This window comes from Grammomys surdaster, unplaced genomic scaffold (genome assembly GCF_004785775.1).
Source record: "Grammomys surdaster isolate TR1022 unplaced genomic scaffold, NIH_TR_1.0 191, whole genome shotgun sequence".
Classification (NCBI taxonomy): domain Eukaryota; kingdom Metazoa; phylum Chordata; class Mammalia; order Rodentia; family Muridae; genus Grammomys; species Grammomys surdaster.
Window position 1 is genome coordinate 3,407,748 of NW_021604636.1, and position 16,979 is coordinate 3,424,726.

The following is a 16,979-nucleotide window of genomic DNA, read 5'->3' on the forward strand; positions in this document are numbered from 1 at the left end:
ACCACAGTGGTTTATTCTTTGGAAGATAAATGAGACCACAAAGTCTGGAAAAGCTGTCCCCCTCCATGAACAGAAAGCAAACCAACAATCCCCCACCAGAAATCTTTGGTAAATGCACTTACAGCATAGACTTTGCACCTATGTTTCTCTGACTTTATTCATTAAATGTTTTAACATCAGTTTTGTTTAAATCTTCTGCGATTTTTTGCACAATATTTTTAGTCACATTAGGTACTCAGTATCCACTTTCTGAATGGAACTGAGTATCATGCAAAACCAGAGGTTTTAAGCAAACATTGATGCTTCAAATATATGCAGATGAAAAACATACACAATTATATATTGTCCAAAAAATGCATCTCTGCATAGCTAAGACAATATTTCAGGTGAACTCTCAGTCCAGTGTGGGTTGTGGCAGTAAGGATATACATGACGCATCCTAACACTCTTTGACAGTGTCTGCATTCAAGTGTAATTCTGAACAATTTTTGTAATTTTACTCAATAAGGTCAAGGTCTACCCTGGCTTCTCATGGGAGGAGGAGGTTTTACAAAAACTTCTGAGTCATCTTAGCTGAATTCAAGTACAGGTAATGATTCTTTAAATAATCTTCAATTTTAAAGATGGATTAAAATTATTTCATGGCAATTTTTTTATTACCATAAGACTTAAATAAAACAAAACCTAGATTGCCTAGGTTTTATCACTGGCTACTAAACAGTTTAGGAGATATTAGCTTATTTAATGAAAATGTCTCAAACATAAGGTCCAGATTAAAATATAGTAGTTAAAAATTAAATTCTGTATAGTGTTTTATGATAACTGTATACAATAGCCCACCATGCCTGGCATTCTGTATAGTATCTAATAATTGCTCTTTTCCCCCCACCTGTGCTTGAGGTCATCTTGCTTTTCTCTCTGTGACGTGGACACCCACCCTATGTCCTCCCTAATCAGCTTCCCCCTTAGTCTAGTGAAGGTCAGAAGACAGCCATCTGCAAGGCCATCTTCAGTTACCTCTCCTGTTATTACCTCAATTTTCACTTTTGTCATTGAGTATCTCACTATGCCATGAGGAGGGGGGGACATAAAATTCTCTCTCAGGTTGAGAGACATACACCCACTCACCTGTATGGTAGGTCACATACTCATCCTTAAAGAGAACAAGAGTTAGGCTCATTTCCTTCTGACTTTTCTCACAAAGCTCTAGGCAGGATGTACCATGTGGAAAGGTAATGTGATAAACACAGTTCCTTATGTTTCATAGTCTCAGGATTTCAAAAGTAAAGATGAAGGGCAGGGTGGCAAGCACAACAGAAAAATAGAGTTGTTGGTTCTTCCTGAATTACCTGTTGCCTTGACTAGTAAGTAAACCAATCTGTTTAGCCCTCAATTTCTAATCCTTGTGTTTTAGAAAGAAAAAAAAATTCTGTAATCCGTACTATAGAGAAGGAAAGCAGTTGCCTCCAGATAAGACCTGTAAACTTTCAAGACTGTTGCAATGTTATTTATTATTAGCACATAACTGAAGACATGGCTATAAAAAAATGTAAACATGGAATGTAAAGCTATGGCCTTTGTGGGAAAACTAATATTATTTTAACATAAAGTAATTGGTGAGAAGCAACTTTTACTTATACGTAAGAGTGAATGTTAGAAACTGTTCAGTGGCAAGCCCTCTGTGGATACTACTCCACAGTGTGTATGCTTTTATGTGAGACCCTTTTCCTCTGAGCTATATTAGATTTGAGACAATTTAAAACTCTGTAAATATATGCAGTGCTCTTTTGAATAGTTTACCTTTCTTTTTATGACTTCACAGTTAAATTATATCCATTGGTAGGTTGAACAATGGACTTAATAATATCTCAATGAATACATAAGGAAATTGGAAGAAGTGCTTGCTATTATCTATTAATGAACTTTTGCTCATCATAACTTTTCCTTTCCCCCGTTAAGGATAGGATTATTTTCTTTTATACTTTGTTAGCGAATTGCCTTAAGTCTTGTATTTGTGTTGTTCAGTGGCTAGTGTAATGTATACTACACTATAGTGATACACACACACACACACACACACATCAGTAATCTGAGCTAGAGCACGAACTCTAAGTTCAGTCTTAGGGATTTAGTGTTGAAGGTTGATTAGCTCTTTGCTCTGATTTTTTTTCAGCAACAAGGACAGAGAAGTCTTGCCTGACTGACACAGAGCATCTATATATGTTCAGGAGTCTTCTGCGTGTCACATCACAAATGAGTAATAAACAAAATTAAAAGAGATTTGAAGATTTAAAAAGTCATCTGCACATTCTCTAACAGGGAGTCACAGACAGTTTTCTACAGTTACTTCTTTGTAGAAAAACCCAGCCTCACAGCCAAGACAACTTTTCTTAGTATTGTTTTAAAAGCTATCTTCTGAAATGTAGAGTCTCCGTGTTCTCTGCTGCCTCAGAATAAAGTTCTTCTGCTTTATTTCCAAACCTAGTTTTAAAAAAAAGTCCAGAAGGTCAAAATCTATTCCAAATAGAAATCTAATTCTTTACAAATATTATTTTTTGGCGTCTCATTCTCTTTTATTTTTAATTGTCATCTGCCCAGATTTTAACCATTCAATTTATTGTGATAAATGCATTTGTTGAGATGCAAGAAAATCTCAAATGGAGGAGGAAATGAATTTCTAAGTATATGTTTGGCCTTTTATGAGAGCTGCAGTTTTGTCTATTAAAGCCCCAGCCGAGAAGCTAGCAGACATGCGAACAGTGAGGAAGGACATCCTTTCTAAACAACTGTATTTTCTGCTCCAACCTTCAAAGTAACATTTTCAGCTAGATGGCCTCCTGGTCGAATATATAATTTGCCTCTTGCATTCTCAGTTTAGTTGAAATATAGAGGACCGGACGTCCACTAGGCCAAAGTATAAACTCGCCATTTATCTATTAAAGTCATATTTAATGAAAATGAAGAGAAATTATTACCCAACTCTCTCTTTCTCTCATTACAATTCCTTAAGAACTTTGCCGGGCACATTATCTCGTAGACATCATGATCAAATGTTATTGTTTGCTTTATTATCTCAGTTGGATGGTTGGCTAGTCTAGGATGAAATAGGTTGAAGGCAATCCTCTCAGCCCAGAAGTCTGAATGAGGTTCCCATTCAAATGATCCTGATTGTTTGGGGGTGGGGCGGGGTGATTAGTAAACCAACTGAGCTTACACTGCATAGTAAGCGTCTGGATGCAGCACATTTACATCTAACAAGAGACCCCAGAAAACGTGTGTGTGTTTCTTAAACCTTATGTTGCGAACAAAAGGCTATCTCAGCCACAGACAATCAGCAAGGCACTGCTCCCTGGGATGCGAGCCACACACTCAACTGCACATTTCATTCTTTCCTCAGCTCCCAGCACCACAAAGCCCCGACTGACTCTCTTCCTTCTCCTGGGTCCCCAGATTGTTCCATAGCGGGGGGCTGGGAAAGCTGAAGCCCCAGGTCTCTGCCTGCGCACCAGCAGCCCTCACCGTGGGCCCCCGGGCGCTGCTCTCCCCTGCCCGAGCCGCCTGGGGGAGGTAGGGAGGGAAACCGGGGGAGCTCGAGAGGGGACCGCACACCTAGACACTTAGGGTTTTTATTTATTCCCGGGGAGGCGGCGGCGGCGAAGTGGGTTCAAGCTGATCTGCCTCCCCAACTTGCCTCTCCCTAGCAGATAAAGTCCTTTTCTGACTGCTGCGGGGGGCCTCAGGGACCGGGGACGTCCCGGCTCCACGTCCCGGTCCCCGTCCCGTGCGCGCAGCGGCTGGGAGGGCTGGCCCGGGCTACGGTGGTGACCGGAGGGCCGGGGAGGGGCCCTGAGGGGCGCGCGATCGCGCGTGGACAGCCGGGCTCGCTTCCCCCGGGGGCGTCGCTCCCCGCGCGCGGGCTGGGCCGGGCTCCGCGTCCCCGCGCGCCGGCATGACCTCAGGGGCCCCCTCCGGGCCGCGGGAGCGCGGCTGTGAGGCTGGGCGGCCGCCGAGGCCCGGGCCGTGTAACATGACCCGGCGGCCGGCCATTGCGCCCTCCCTGTCCGCCCGCGGCCGGGCGCCTCTCGCCGCCTCCCGCCTCCGCTCCCCCTGCAGCCCCGGCCCGCGCCGCCGCTCCCTCCCGGGGCTCCCGGCCCGCCGCGCTCCAACGCCCGCCTCTCGCCACTGCCTCCCGACGCCCGGCCGCGCGGCCGCCTGCGTCTCTTTCTCCCTCTCTCCTTTGAAAACTGATCTTTGGCTCTTAGTGTGAAAGTGATTTGAATTTGGCTCGGCGGCGCTCTGCGCCTGCGCTCAGCCTCTGGCATGCTGGCTCCTTCTAAGCAGCTGTTTTGGGTTTGAAATTCCAACATGGCAGAGGCTGCAGTCCGTCTTCCCTTCAAAAACTTGGAATGATTTCAAATCATAGGCACCTTCACTTAACCCTAGCTTCCATTCATCAGCAAACACATCGGATCGATGCTACGCTAACCTATCGGGAGCTCGCTCTGCGCGTCCAGGTAAGGAGAGCTTCGTAGTTTTTTTAAACCATCTGTTTAAATTTTTTTGTTTTGTTTTTGTTTTATTTTTAAAGAATATAGAAAGATTCAAGACCTGTAGTGAGAAGAGGTCTCTGAGTTGTGCCGTAAACAGTAAATTTAATTTTCATTCGTTTCTATTCTGTATGCCAACCTGCTGTCTAATTTCTCCGTACAAAGTAGCCCTGAAACATTATGATGCATATTTCTGCAGCTTAATCATTGTAACAATAGTATGGGATTAAGAGTTCGTGACTGCAAGAATCTCGCTTTTCGCAACATTGGGCTTACTCACTACTATCTTTTTACCTCAAAAATTAAAAAATAAGAAAGCGGAGGCATAGGGTGGGGCTAGACTTTCTTCGGGAACTAACTTCTAAGTAAATAAGAAGTGTAAATAAGAATCTTGCACACACACAAAAAGTTGAGGTTAAATTACAATCTCGTGGCTGGGGGATCGAGAAAAATGTCAGAGGATCGGTTGCAGAAAACTGTAAGCACATCATGCGGGAGGGGGGTACAGCGTGGTGGGCGTATTGTTGGCAAGGAACGGGAGAGAAAGATGTATAATTTAATGGTATATACAATCCACTGATCCTATTACCGTCCTCCCCGGAGCTCTTGTTAGTTTCAATGGGAGTGAGTGAAATTGACATGGACTTGCATTCCTGGTCATGTGCTTTTTTTCCTTTCTTTCTTCTCCTGTGATCTGAGATCCCTTTTTTGTTGATGTTGCTTTCCCCCTTAATTATATGCATGTAGGTTAAATGAATACCTGACGAAAGGGCCCACGTTTCAAGGCAGTGACATTTGATAGCTGAGAGGAAAAGTGGCTTTAATGAAAAGCAACCTTTGGAATTCCTGCTTGTGAGAAATCCAATTCAGCTTTTTGTGCTACCAGCAAGAAATGATCAGTAGCACCAGTGTTTATGGTATGTCAGTTTTGGAATTTACTTCCTTTGCATTTAAATAGGGAAGACAAATTAAATAGCATGATAAAAACCATTGGAGACTGCTTGGGAACCAGATGCTCATGATGTCCAATTCTTTTTAAACATGTCTATATCTGTTTATTTTAATCTGTCACTGTGCTTTTTTTTTTCGTAATTTGCTTTCACTTGTTTATGCATTTCAGTTTTTATTAAGATATGACTTGCGGACACTTTCATTGGTTTTAGCTCTAATCTTGAAGTTGCATGTTTCTATTAATGCTCTCAACAGGGGTGAAGTCAAATGGTATGTAAATTAGTTAAACTCAGGGTGGGATTTTTTTGTTGTTGTTTTTGGGTGGGGGCAGCTAGATGGAGAGGGTGGGAGTATGGGGCAAAGACTGCTAAGTAATGAAAGTATTTATACACATATATGTATATATGTACACACACAGGTCTGGATGGGATTTTCTTTTTCCTTTTTTCCCCCTCAACCTCTTAATGGAATTTGACTGTTTGCTCCCTTGATTGCACTTTATGGAGTAATCGGTTCTTCTGTGTGGATTTTCCGCCGTTTGGGTGAGTGGGTGAAGTCGTATCTTTTACATGAAAGTAAGATATGTATTTATATATTTTTGATCCCTCTGGTCTTTAACATCTTGTAAGAAACACTGATAGTTTTTTTTTTTTCCTCTTGCCACTCAACTTGTCTGCCTGTCAGAGCTTTTTACTTTTAACCTGTGATAGAATGAAATAATCAGGCACTAAAATTGACTTTATTTGAAATCATTCTTTCCTCTTTCTTTCTTTCTTTTTTTTTTTAAAAGTCAGTTAAATGGAGTGAGAGGGGTTTTCAATAGCTCTAGTGGCTCTGCTGTGTGTACACTTTGTGATATTCAATTAAGTCTAAGAGGGGACAACAGCAACAAGAAGATGGGAAAGTATTTTGCATGACCAAAGAATATGTGCACTTTAAACTGGTTCTTGTTGTTGCTACATTTTCCCCCATGACATGGGTTTCTCTTGTAAAGAGTGAAAGCAGGAAAGAGGAATAAAAGAGATGAGAGAGGGTCAAAGCTGCCAGGCGTCTGTAGTGTGGCCCTGGCCAGTGCTTTCTCATAACACAAATGAGAATACTGGGGAAGGGACTTCAGGACCGGAGGCGCGACATGCACTTCTGCCTGGGATGACTATAGGACTAAACACACACTACACTTGCAGGATAGGAAGGATTTGATTGGATTTTGCATTTGGAACTTGTTGACTTTGAGACGATCAATAAGAAGACTGTTTATTTTAGATGCACATAATTTGTCCTGAGAAATGTTTTAAGGAGGAGAGAGCACAGCTTTTTTTTTTTTTTTTCCTCTTTTCCCCTGGAGCTGTTGGAGCGAATGGGATTGCCAGATGGGCGATTTCCCTCTGTGATGTTAAAGCTGTAATATATATTCAGAGCAGATTGGGCTGCTGCCTGTGATCAGGAGGATATTACATTTATAAATTTTAAATCGGACCTCGGACAATGTGCTGAGAGCAGAAATTGGGTGGTTTGACTGTTCACCGTATTGATACTTAAACATGGTTTCTGGATAGAAGTAATACTCATTATTGCAATAATCAGTAAAAACACGCACAGGCAACAGTACCATCGGAGGCATGTAACAGTAAATTTAAGTATGTAAATTGCTCCTAGACTAGCATTTGCTTAGTATTAAGTAATACTCATGTGATTTCTTTCTCTGTGTGTTTAAATGCTGGATGTGCAAATGATGTTTAGAAGTCTTGTTATCACTCACTGGAATCTGATAGTGTGTGTGTATGTGTGTGTGTGTGTGTGTGTACACACATACATGTATGTGTCTAGAAAGTAGACACATATACGCATATGCATTAAAGGGCACTAGTGGATTCTATTTTCTCTCACTGATTGTTTTTAGGTTTTGTATTTTTTCTTTTATCACAAATGTGTGGCCTAAAGGAACCAGAGCCAGAAACCTAAAAGGCTACAAAGTGGGCAAGTGCCCACACTCCGCAGCTCCGCTGCTGCAAATTAAAAGTGTGTTGTGGTCAGGAAATGAAAGCTACAATGTCTCTTTTGAACAAGTCATTTATCAAGAGAAACATCTATCAGGGACTGCCTTGTCACATTGATCCTCTAAAAGTTAGGTCCGAGGTGGAAGCTGCTTTGATGTTTTTGATCCTAAATTTAATACAACAGGGGAGAGGGGAAAAAAGGTATTTTGAGCAATATAGATTTTAAAGAATGTTTCCTGGAACCAACAAGATCTGTTTGTTAGTATGTTAGTATTGTACTGTGTGTGAAGTTTTCTAATCATCACAATCAGTAAAGGCTTCAGAGGGAAATCTCAGGGTTTATAAATTGATGGTTGTTCAATTATAATTTATAATATACATTTATAATATCTTCAGTTATGAGTACTGATTCTTCCTGATTGATACAGGCATTTTGAAAAGAGATTGTTTGCAAGCAAAATGATTAGTGTCGGGACTAATATTGAGAGTCAGCAGTTTTCATTTATTTAAATATTGAGTTCCTTCTTTTCTTTTATTCTTTTATTCTGGTTTCTGGTTTTCATTGTAATCATGACAAATTAACTTTTATTTGTCAAAACACTCATTTTTTTTTCCTTTTAAACTCTGTCCCCAAATGTGCTTGAATGTACCAGTGCTATTGTGTATTAATTTTGCATGTGGTTGGTTATCAATATAAACTACACAGACTTAGGAGTCCTTTGGCATCTCAGTTTGGAGTCTCAGGGTTACCACATTAAGTGTGACACATTTTCCTGAATTCAGTGCATGAATTATACAAAATTTAAAAACATTGTTAAAACAACAATCCATTTCTTTCCAAAATATTTTGTAAAGGCAGCTAAAAGCAGTTTGCTTTATTTTCGGAAGCAAAGATAGAAAAGTGTTCTTTTGAAATAGAGTTTTTTGGATACCTATCTTCCAGTGCTGGTGGCCACTTGTTCTTTCATGTACGTTATTAAATAAGCCAGCAAGAGTGTGCTGGGAGTTTTCAGGAGTGAGATTATTGCTAATTAATCATGTCTGAAATGAAAGAATCATAGCAGGGTAATACAATCTTATTGTTTTCCTGGAAGAGGGTGAGACTTCTGTTTGGAAGCTTTGCATGTGAGTAGACTTGCTTTGCTTTTCTCCTAAATAGAGAGTTTATAGGGTCTTTGGAATTACTTGAAAAAACACTAAAAAATCTGTGAGGTCCTTAAAACAGCATCTGATTCCTCTGAGTACAAACAATCTCCTGTCTCTCTCTCTCTCTCTCTCTCTCTCTCTCTCTCTCTCTCTCTCTCTCTCATATTTAAGACACCTGCAGTTGAGCTTCTAGCAGCAGAAATCATTTTTGTTGTTGCTGATTTTACTGTTAGGAACTTTGGATCACATTTTGTGGGCCGGTGCTTCTGGAGGACATGCAAGAGAGTAGAAATTTCATTATCTTCAGCTAATACAAGCATGTGGTCAGAGCGCAGAGAGCGGCAGCTTCTGAGTCCACAGAGACAATCTGCACCACTATCTGCTCTTCTAACATAGTTTGAAAATTCAGCATCCTGCAAGAAGTGCATCATTTCCTCACTGGTAAATTATATTGTTTCCCAGACCTCAAGGGTGTCATACTTTAGATGTTACTTTCTTGCCCGGGTTATGCAGAGAGGCAGATGCAGAAAGTTTGCAATGGTTTTCCCGGGTTGTCATTTCCAGGTGAAGGTAGGCTATGAAGTCCCCTGTTTCTGTCAGTGTTTTTGGATGCCTAATGATTGCCTAATTAAGTAATCAGCTCTAATCGTTCCAAATCAGCAGAACTATTAGGTGTATTTGAAACAATTGCAGGCCTTTTGTTTAGAACTTTCTATTTGTGCTCAGAGCTTCGCTTTTACAGGGGTGTCTGCAATGCTTACCTTTGATCCATAAACTCTCCTGTCTCAATTTTGTATGCCAGTCTCTAATGTACCACAGGCATTGTTGTAGAGATAATACATTTAATTACCAAGAATTTAAATTGATCTATATATTTTTGGTAGCAAAAGTTGTTGCAGGCTTTTACAGAGAGATTAATGGTTACTGGTGGAAAAGGTTTTATTAATCACCGTATCAGCTTTTTGTTTGAGATATTGATAAATTAGAATAAGCAGACAGAACAGAGGAGGATGCAATTGGAAATATTACATGATTCTTTATTTAGAGATTTATAGAAGCCAATGTGCCATTGTCATTTGAACTGAGTCATTTTTTTCAGGTACCACTGGAAATACTGCAGCCCCAAATTGATAACATAGCAACACATCTCCCCCTTCAACCCCAAAGGAATGTCTTATTGGAAAGAATACAAATGAGTGGCATCCTTAGACAACATTTTTTTAATGGTTGAAATTTTATCACAGTCTCCCCCCCATCTCTCTCTATACACATATCCTTTTTTATTTAAGGTCTGGCAGAAAATTCAAGCACAGACTGACAGGAATGTTGGCTGCTAATTCCTATTTTTGCTGTTGATCTTAAATGACTGTAAATTGTCTATTAAAAGAAATGCACCAATTAAGAATAGAAAAGATGTGAAAATACGGAGTCGGCAAAGCACTGTGAAAACGGACAGTGCTGGGAGGTTTAAGGCAAATAGCAAGCAGGTGGGTACGCCAGATCCTTTAGAACAGGACCACAGGTGCCCACTCAGCCCTGGCAGGTCCCTAGGATACCTGTTGATTAATGTTCATTGAGATTGAGGAGGCAGGAAAGATAGATGATCCAAAGCCATCAAAACACTGGATATCATCTGGCACTTTCTGTTAGTAATATTTACATGTTGTATGCAACAAATCTGCTTGTTGTCCTGTTATTTGAATATTGACACTTTGTTTCTCATTGCATATGGTTGAGTCTTGGTAGAGAGCATCTCCAAGGCACTATGAAAAGGATTCATCACATAGGGACTCTGGTTACGTGATGTATAAATGGATGTGTTTGCTCATACTGTAGCATTTGTGCTAGGGCTCCTTAAAGTCATATTTTTAAACTGACACAGCTTTAAAGTAGATTGCATGATTTATTATATGAAGGTCCAAGGTTAACCTATCGTTTCCCCTTCTAACTCATTTATTCAGGTTTGAAAAAGACTTCTTTTAAGGAAAAAAATTTAAGTAATTTAAAAAATTGATTTCTTGTTAAGAGTTTGTTTTTATTTTATAAGTTGAATAGCTTTTATTGACAATTATTAATGATATATAATTTATTAGTCAATCATTTACAAATAAAGGGTTTTTTGATGGAAAATTCAAAATTTAAAGCACTCATAAAATGTTATTTTCCCACCCTTAGTATCTTAATGTTGAAAATGCTTTCCTTTGTTTTTTGTTTTGTTTTCTTGTTTTTTTTTCCCCTGTATGGACTTTGGTCTTTGCTATTGATTTACGTATTTGTCACAGTGGTTTGTAGATATATCACTGGTAAGGGAACAGAACATACATTTTACTTTTCCCACAGAAAACCATCTTGGTTTTTTGGAATCAACTAATACTCAACTTATACACACTTGATGCTGTAATCATCAACAGTTGAATGTGGTACATGTGTGATTGTCCCTCTTCCAGGTATGAAAGACCTGTGTGTTTGTTTGTTTGTTTGTTTGTTTGTTTGCATTGGTTTTATAGAAAATACTATACAGGCAAACAGTAATATGTGCAATTGGATTTGAAAGACAGTGCAGTGTGAAGTTTTGGCTTTCTGTAGATTGCAGGAAACTTTTTGTTATTCTTTTGACTTCTCATTATTTTTGTCTAAAATGCTGTGACCTTCAGCTAGGACCATCTACCTCATGGATAAGGCCCAGCACACAATCAGAATGTGAGATCGCTTGTTTAAAAATTATTTAGAATTTCAAGACGGCCACAACAGAGCATTCTAGCAAGTGCAAAGCCCTTCTGTTGGGGTCCTTGTGCCTGCTGAGGTCACAGGGTAATGTGGCTACACACTTGGCTTTTACTGTCTACAAAATGTATTAAGGGATAGTTTTGGGGAAATCACTGGTTTCTGTGTGAAGACTGGCTGATCCATTTATCCGATTTAGCTCTGCTAAAGGATACTGATGGGAGTTGTTAAAGAGAACAGATAAAATAATAGGCCTTTAGGACTTCTGGATTTTTCCACTGTACAATATATTTGCTTTCATCTCATGCTGTCTTGTACCTGTTATAGCACATGAGTGTTTGCATTATCAGAAACTTGATGTTATTAATTACGTGAACATGGGCACACAATTAAGAAAGTATATCCCAAGCACGGAGGAATTATTTCAGTGGGACTTGTCATAAGAGACTGGATGGCTCTTACTCATTTTGTGTCACCTCTACCCTTTCCTAAGGTCAAGACATCTAAAGTTATTTAAATATATAGAAAATCATGACCATTAAAAATAATAAAATCACAGCTCATCGATTTACACTCAGGGAAGAGGGATAAACACAGAAATAATCATCTTATTATGGTAGTATCAGTATTGGTATTTAGAGATGAGGAAGTGACATTGTAGGCAAATAACTGTACTGATAGGAAAATGATAAAGGGGGCAAACAACTCTTTGGAGCAGAAGTCCTAGCCTTGTGGTGTATCCTATCCCATTCAACTTGTGATCTTACTTTTCTGATAGGAATTGAAATATCCACTCTCCCACTGACCTGTGATCACTCGGTGTGGCTACTTTCCTATTTTTGTTTGTCCATTCTCAGCAGATGGGTCAAGCAAACATTGAAATTCTTGTTCCCTAATGTAGTGCTCAATAAAATGATATTTTTGTATTGAGTTGCCCCAAACTACATCTTGAAGTGTAACAGCTTTTCACATGAAGATTGAGGCATGATGGAAGGCCCAGCAAGTGTGGATCTGAGAGCACTTGAAGTTGGGCCATTTATTTTCAAAAGGTAGTTCTTACATCAGATCACTGCCAGGAAGGAGATATCAAAGAGCTGGGGAAAAGTCACTCTTCTTTGATGTAACGGAAGACTGGGGTGGAGAAGGGGTCTTTAAAGATATTTTAGAGGAAGAAAAAAAAAGAAACTTATTTTGAATACCTTGCTAGACTTTGTCGTAATACTATAGAGTCCTGGGAAGAGATGCCTTGATTCTGGGTAATAAAGAGGAGTTGTTCTTTCCATATATACTCCAATGAAAGGAGGATGGGAAATAAGTATTTTAACCCACACTTTAGGGATCTTCTACATGAAGGACAGTGTAAAAGTAGCAGTTGGTAGTGGGCATCAGTCCATATTTCTTAGTGTTCCACGTTTGGTCTATAGTTTCTGTAACACAATTACAGTTCAGCTGCTTAATTTTCTTTTTAACCATATGCCTATCTTTTATTATATGTTCATATTAAATGTTTGGCTTCAAAATTAAATGAGTCTCAGGTCTGTTTAAATACATAGTGCTCCAGTAGGCTGCAGGGACTGTGATAGCTTCTTGGTTGCTAGAGTATTCAATTCTATTTTGCCTTCTTCAAATTGAAGTAAAGAATAAACACTTTCTCTCAGATCATATATCTCAATGAAACTAAATTATAAATCTTAATTAGGTATGATTCACTGATTTTAATCTAACCAGATAATTATTGTGAGTAGGATAAAAAAAAGATTGCCTTAATATTGAAGCCATTTTCATTTTAATCCCTGTTTTAAGATGAAACAAATACTGTTAAATAAACAGGCTACTATTATCCTTTTATGCTTACTAGTTAATACTTTTGAATAGGACTGTGGGGCCATTGGAAGAACTGACTGACGATTTGCAAACTTTGAAAGCTGTTTTTTTGTTTTGTTTTGTTTTTATAAATTTCACTGCTAGGTTATTACAGGAATCTAGGAATCTTAAAGGATCTTTTAAATAAGAACTGCAGGCTGGCTTTCCTACATGGAGTATCTTCCTGTTCATGTATACAGACACATTTCTTTGTAGAGCCATTGATGTCATAGATGTTTTTGGTATTTTTATGAGTAATTAGGTTAACGGGGTTAGTTAGAAAATGTATCCTTTCCTGGAAAATGAAAAATTACATTCAAGCAGGGGTCCAAGAATAGAACATATTCATGACTGTAAGTACTTAAAATGATATTTTATGACTCATTTTTAAAGAATAATACCCAATATGTAACTTGTTAAGAATAATAGGCACATTTAGCTTTTATAGCATGTCTATGTTAAATCTGACTCCTCTGTTCTTGAATCCTAGACCTGGAGTCAATTTTAGATCCTCCTTACAAAAGATATGTGTCTTATGTCCCGGCCCCCACCATCCTCTGAGTCTGAGTCTTTTTAAAAGAGATTTCATTCATGTTGCTCAGGTGATCAGAAAGAATTGAGGAGGGAGAGCCACAAGCAGACAGGAAAAAAATGAACAGTTTTGGAAATTTTATATGCCCAAATGACCAAAGTTTTACTGCTTTCAGGAATATTTTAAGTGCACTGTGAATGCTATTAAGTTCCTTAATTAAAAAAATATGCTTTGAAATCAACCAATTATTGATAGAAACTTACTTATATCTGCTGAGATAGCAGACCCTTCAGAAATAGATTTAGTGTCTCATTAAAAGGACATTCTGTGCATGTGCAGAATCTCTTGAGTTTTTAAGTTATGGATATGTCATCTCTATTGATAACATTTAAACATTAAACTGTTAGGAAATCTAATAATAAGAGTTCTTTGTTCTGTTTTGATCTTTAATATATTACTTCATGAGTGTAGACACCAAATCAATGCTTTCTTTCTTTCTTTGCTTTTCTTTCTTTTTTTTTCATTTTATTTTAGCCCCAATGTAAAACTTTCTATGGGTGAATGCTTTTATACTACTTAATTTTAAAGATACAAAGGGAATCTAGTCTTACATGTGATATGGGTTTGGGCATATGAATGGGTAAAACCCCACAGGTTTATGAACCTATAATATTTTTCTGAAATTACATTACCAAACTACTGTCGCAATGTGATCTCACGGGAGTTGTTGAGATGGGTGGTTGTAAAGCCCATGCATTCGCACCTAAGCACATGTGGTTAAACATTTGTTTATATTTTTTGACAGGCAACTCTGCAGCTACTCTCTACTTCCTGGCAGGGCGAAGTGCTTCAGCCCATCTTGCTATCTGCATATTGCATGCTCACCAGGACCCTAGCAATCTCAGCTAGCCTCCTACTGCTGAGCTATAATCATACTGTCTACCTGTGCGTATGCACAGTGGTGAGACCTGCATTCTTTATAAACTTATCTGCAAGGATGGTTATTACTTGGTCATCTGGAAAATCAAATTTTCCTTGATCCACCAGTATGTAGATATTTAGATTATGAGGAGGTAGTCTGAATTAATTAAGAGGGTATAAGGTTGTTAGGGGGTGGTAAAGCTACCTTTGTTGTCTTGGAAAAACTGTCCGTGATGAATGGCAACTGGTAGAAAAGGGGGGCACAGGTGAAGGAAAAGAAATTAGAAGAAGATGTGAGACAAAGTCTAGGGTTCTTTCTCATGTTTTTCCTGAAAACAGTACTGATAATTATGCTGATCCAATCCTAATCTAATTATGTGTAAAAGGGAGCACTTATTAGGAATTAATGATCAGTGTGCTGTAATCTAAGCAAATTATACTTTCCTGTTAAGAAGTAGTAGGTTCTTTACCACATTATGAATAATGGAATTTGTGATTATTTATATGAAAAATAACTATTTCCAGTTTACCTGCAGGTAAGATGAAAATGTATAAAGGCATACGTGCGTTTAATGGGGGCTAATTTATTCTCAGAATCTTTTTTTCTTGTTTTCTTTTTTGCCACTGATATCTTCCATTTGCTTAGGCCATAGTTGAAGTTATAGGAAAAGATTCACTGACATGTATCTCTTGTATTGATTCTTTGGAAATATTACACATTTTATTACTGTATAAGGGTCTGATCCTTGAAATATATAGGTGTGTTTGAATTTGTAGAATTTGATATTTTTTTTCCTATTTGCATTACCATCATTAGTCAGCAACAAAGTTCTCACACTGGCACGGTGATGTGTGCTGTAATTTCAGTGGGGGTCCCAAGTCTGAGACCACCCCAGAATATATAGCAATTCTGTCTCTGGATGGTGAGGAGGTCACACAGAATAAGAAAGAAGAGAAAGAAAGAGTCTCTCTCACAAACCTCACATATTCGTAAGACCCACTCTGAATGAGTCATATCGGTATATGGGTGTTTTTGTTTTTGTTGGGGGGGGCAGGTTCTGTGAAGAGGAAGTGACATACTTCCTTTTTTTTGTTCCCAAAGTGATTTCAAATGTAGAGTTAGTTATGTTAGTCACTTTTACAAGCCTAGGGATTTATACATCTCATGAACTCATAAAGTTTTCACTTTCCTTAGAAGATTTTTTTTATTTATAGGCATAAGTTATAATTCAGAATTGAATATATTAATGTCGTACACTAGAAGTCGATAACAATCTTGTGTTGAGTCTACTAAGAATAGAGAACGGTCTACCTCAGACCCTTAGGCCTTTAGGATTGACAATGAGGAGAAAACATGGCATCAAAGGCCCATAGCCTCTTGCATTTATTATCAAGGCAAGTCATTCAAGTCTGCTTACCCTCAATTCTCTTTCTCATAATGAGAGATGGAATTCCATAACAGTCAAAGAACAGGGCTGCTTCTCCGTTTACTACTGAGCTTGGGTAGCTCTGATTCATGATAAGGACTCTGTTTCTCTCCATGAAACCCAGGACCTTGTCTTGGAAACAGTGAAGGAAGCCAAAGAACCATTTATTGCCTGGTTGAGCCTTTCATAGTATTTATTTACTAAATATAGTTACTAATTGGTTGCAAACTAAAGTGTCAGGTATTCCAATATGTTGGGAGACAATAAGTATTAATTAGCTAACGCATATCCTCTAAGAGATTGAAAGTCAGATTGGCTCATTCAATGGGTATAGGAACCATCGATCTTCTAAAATATATATATATAAATTAGATCAGACTGAAAGTTATATCTTCATGAAGTGATAGCTGCTCTTAGTGTGCATCATCCACCAACTTTGCTTAGGACAGATTTTGACACTTGTTTTATTTTCCTTAAACACTGAAAATGTTTTGCTTGGACATAGTGATCTGTCTCAGTTGATAAAAGTGCTTACAAAGGCTTGGGGACCTGGGTTCAGATCCCAGCATCCACCAAAAAGTCTGACTTGGTAGTTTACACCTATTCTTGTGCCAGGGAGGTGGAGGAAAGAGGAGTCTCCTGGCTTGTTGGTCAGCAGTCTTAAAGGAATCCCTTCCAATTAAAGCCAATTTGTCAAAAAAAGAAAAAAAAAAAAACAACCAAGCAAAACAAAATAAAGAGGGGACAATTCAAGAAGATACTTAATGTCTATATGTGGCCTCCAGGAGGCTCCTGAACACAGACAACCCTGTCACACACCACACAAAAACACCACCACCACCACCACCACACACATACACACACACACACA

The 16,979-nt window shown here is 38.7% G+C and overlaps 1 protein-coding gene across 3 annotated transcripts in view; it reads left to right on the forward strand.

Moving 5' to 3' along the window:
• The first annotated feature begins 4,374 nt into the window (after positions 1-4,374).
• Fign (fidgetin, microtubule severing factor) overlaps positions 4,375-16,979 on the forward strand; it is a 118,488-nt gene continuing 105,883 nt past the window's right edge. The window contains exons 1-2 of one of the 3 annotated variants that reach the window (XR_003711670.1): positions 4,375-4,514; positions 5,295-5,425. Coding sequence is in view for 1 of the 3 variants with exons in the window: in XM_028769260.1 (XP_028625093.1) it covers positions 5,729-5,768 (40 nt within the window). In the remaining 2 variants the exon portion in view is untranslated. Of the gene's footprint in view, positions 4,515-5,294; positions 5,426-5,701; positions 5,769-16,979 lie in introns of those variants that run through there. The other 2 variants (XM_028769261.1, XM_028769260.1) reach the window with 2 other exon arrangements.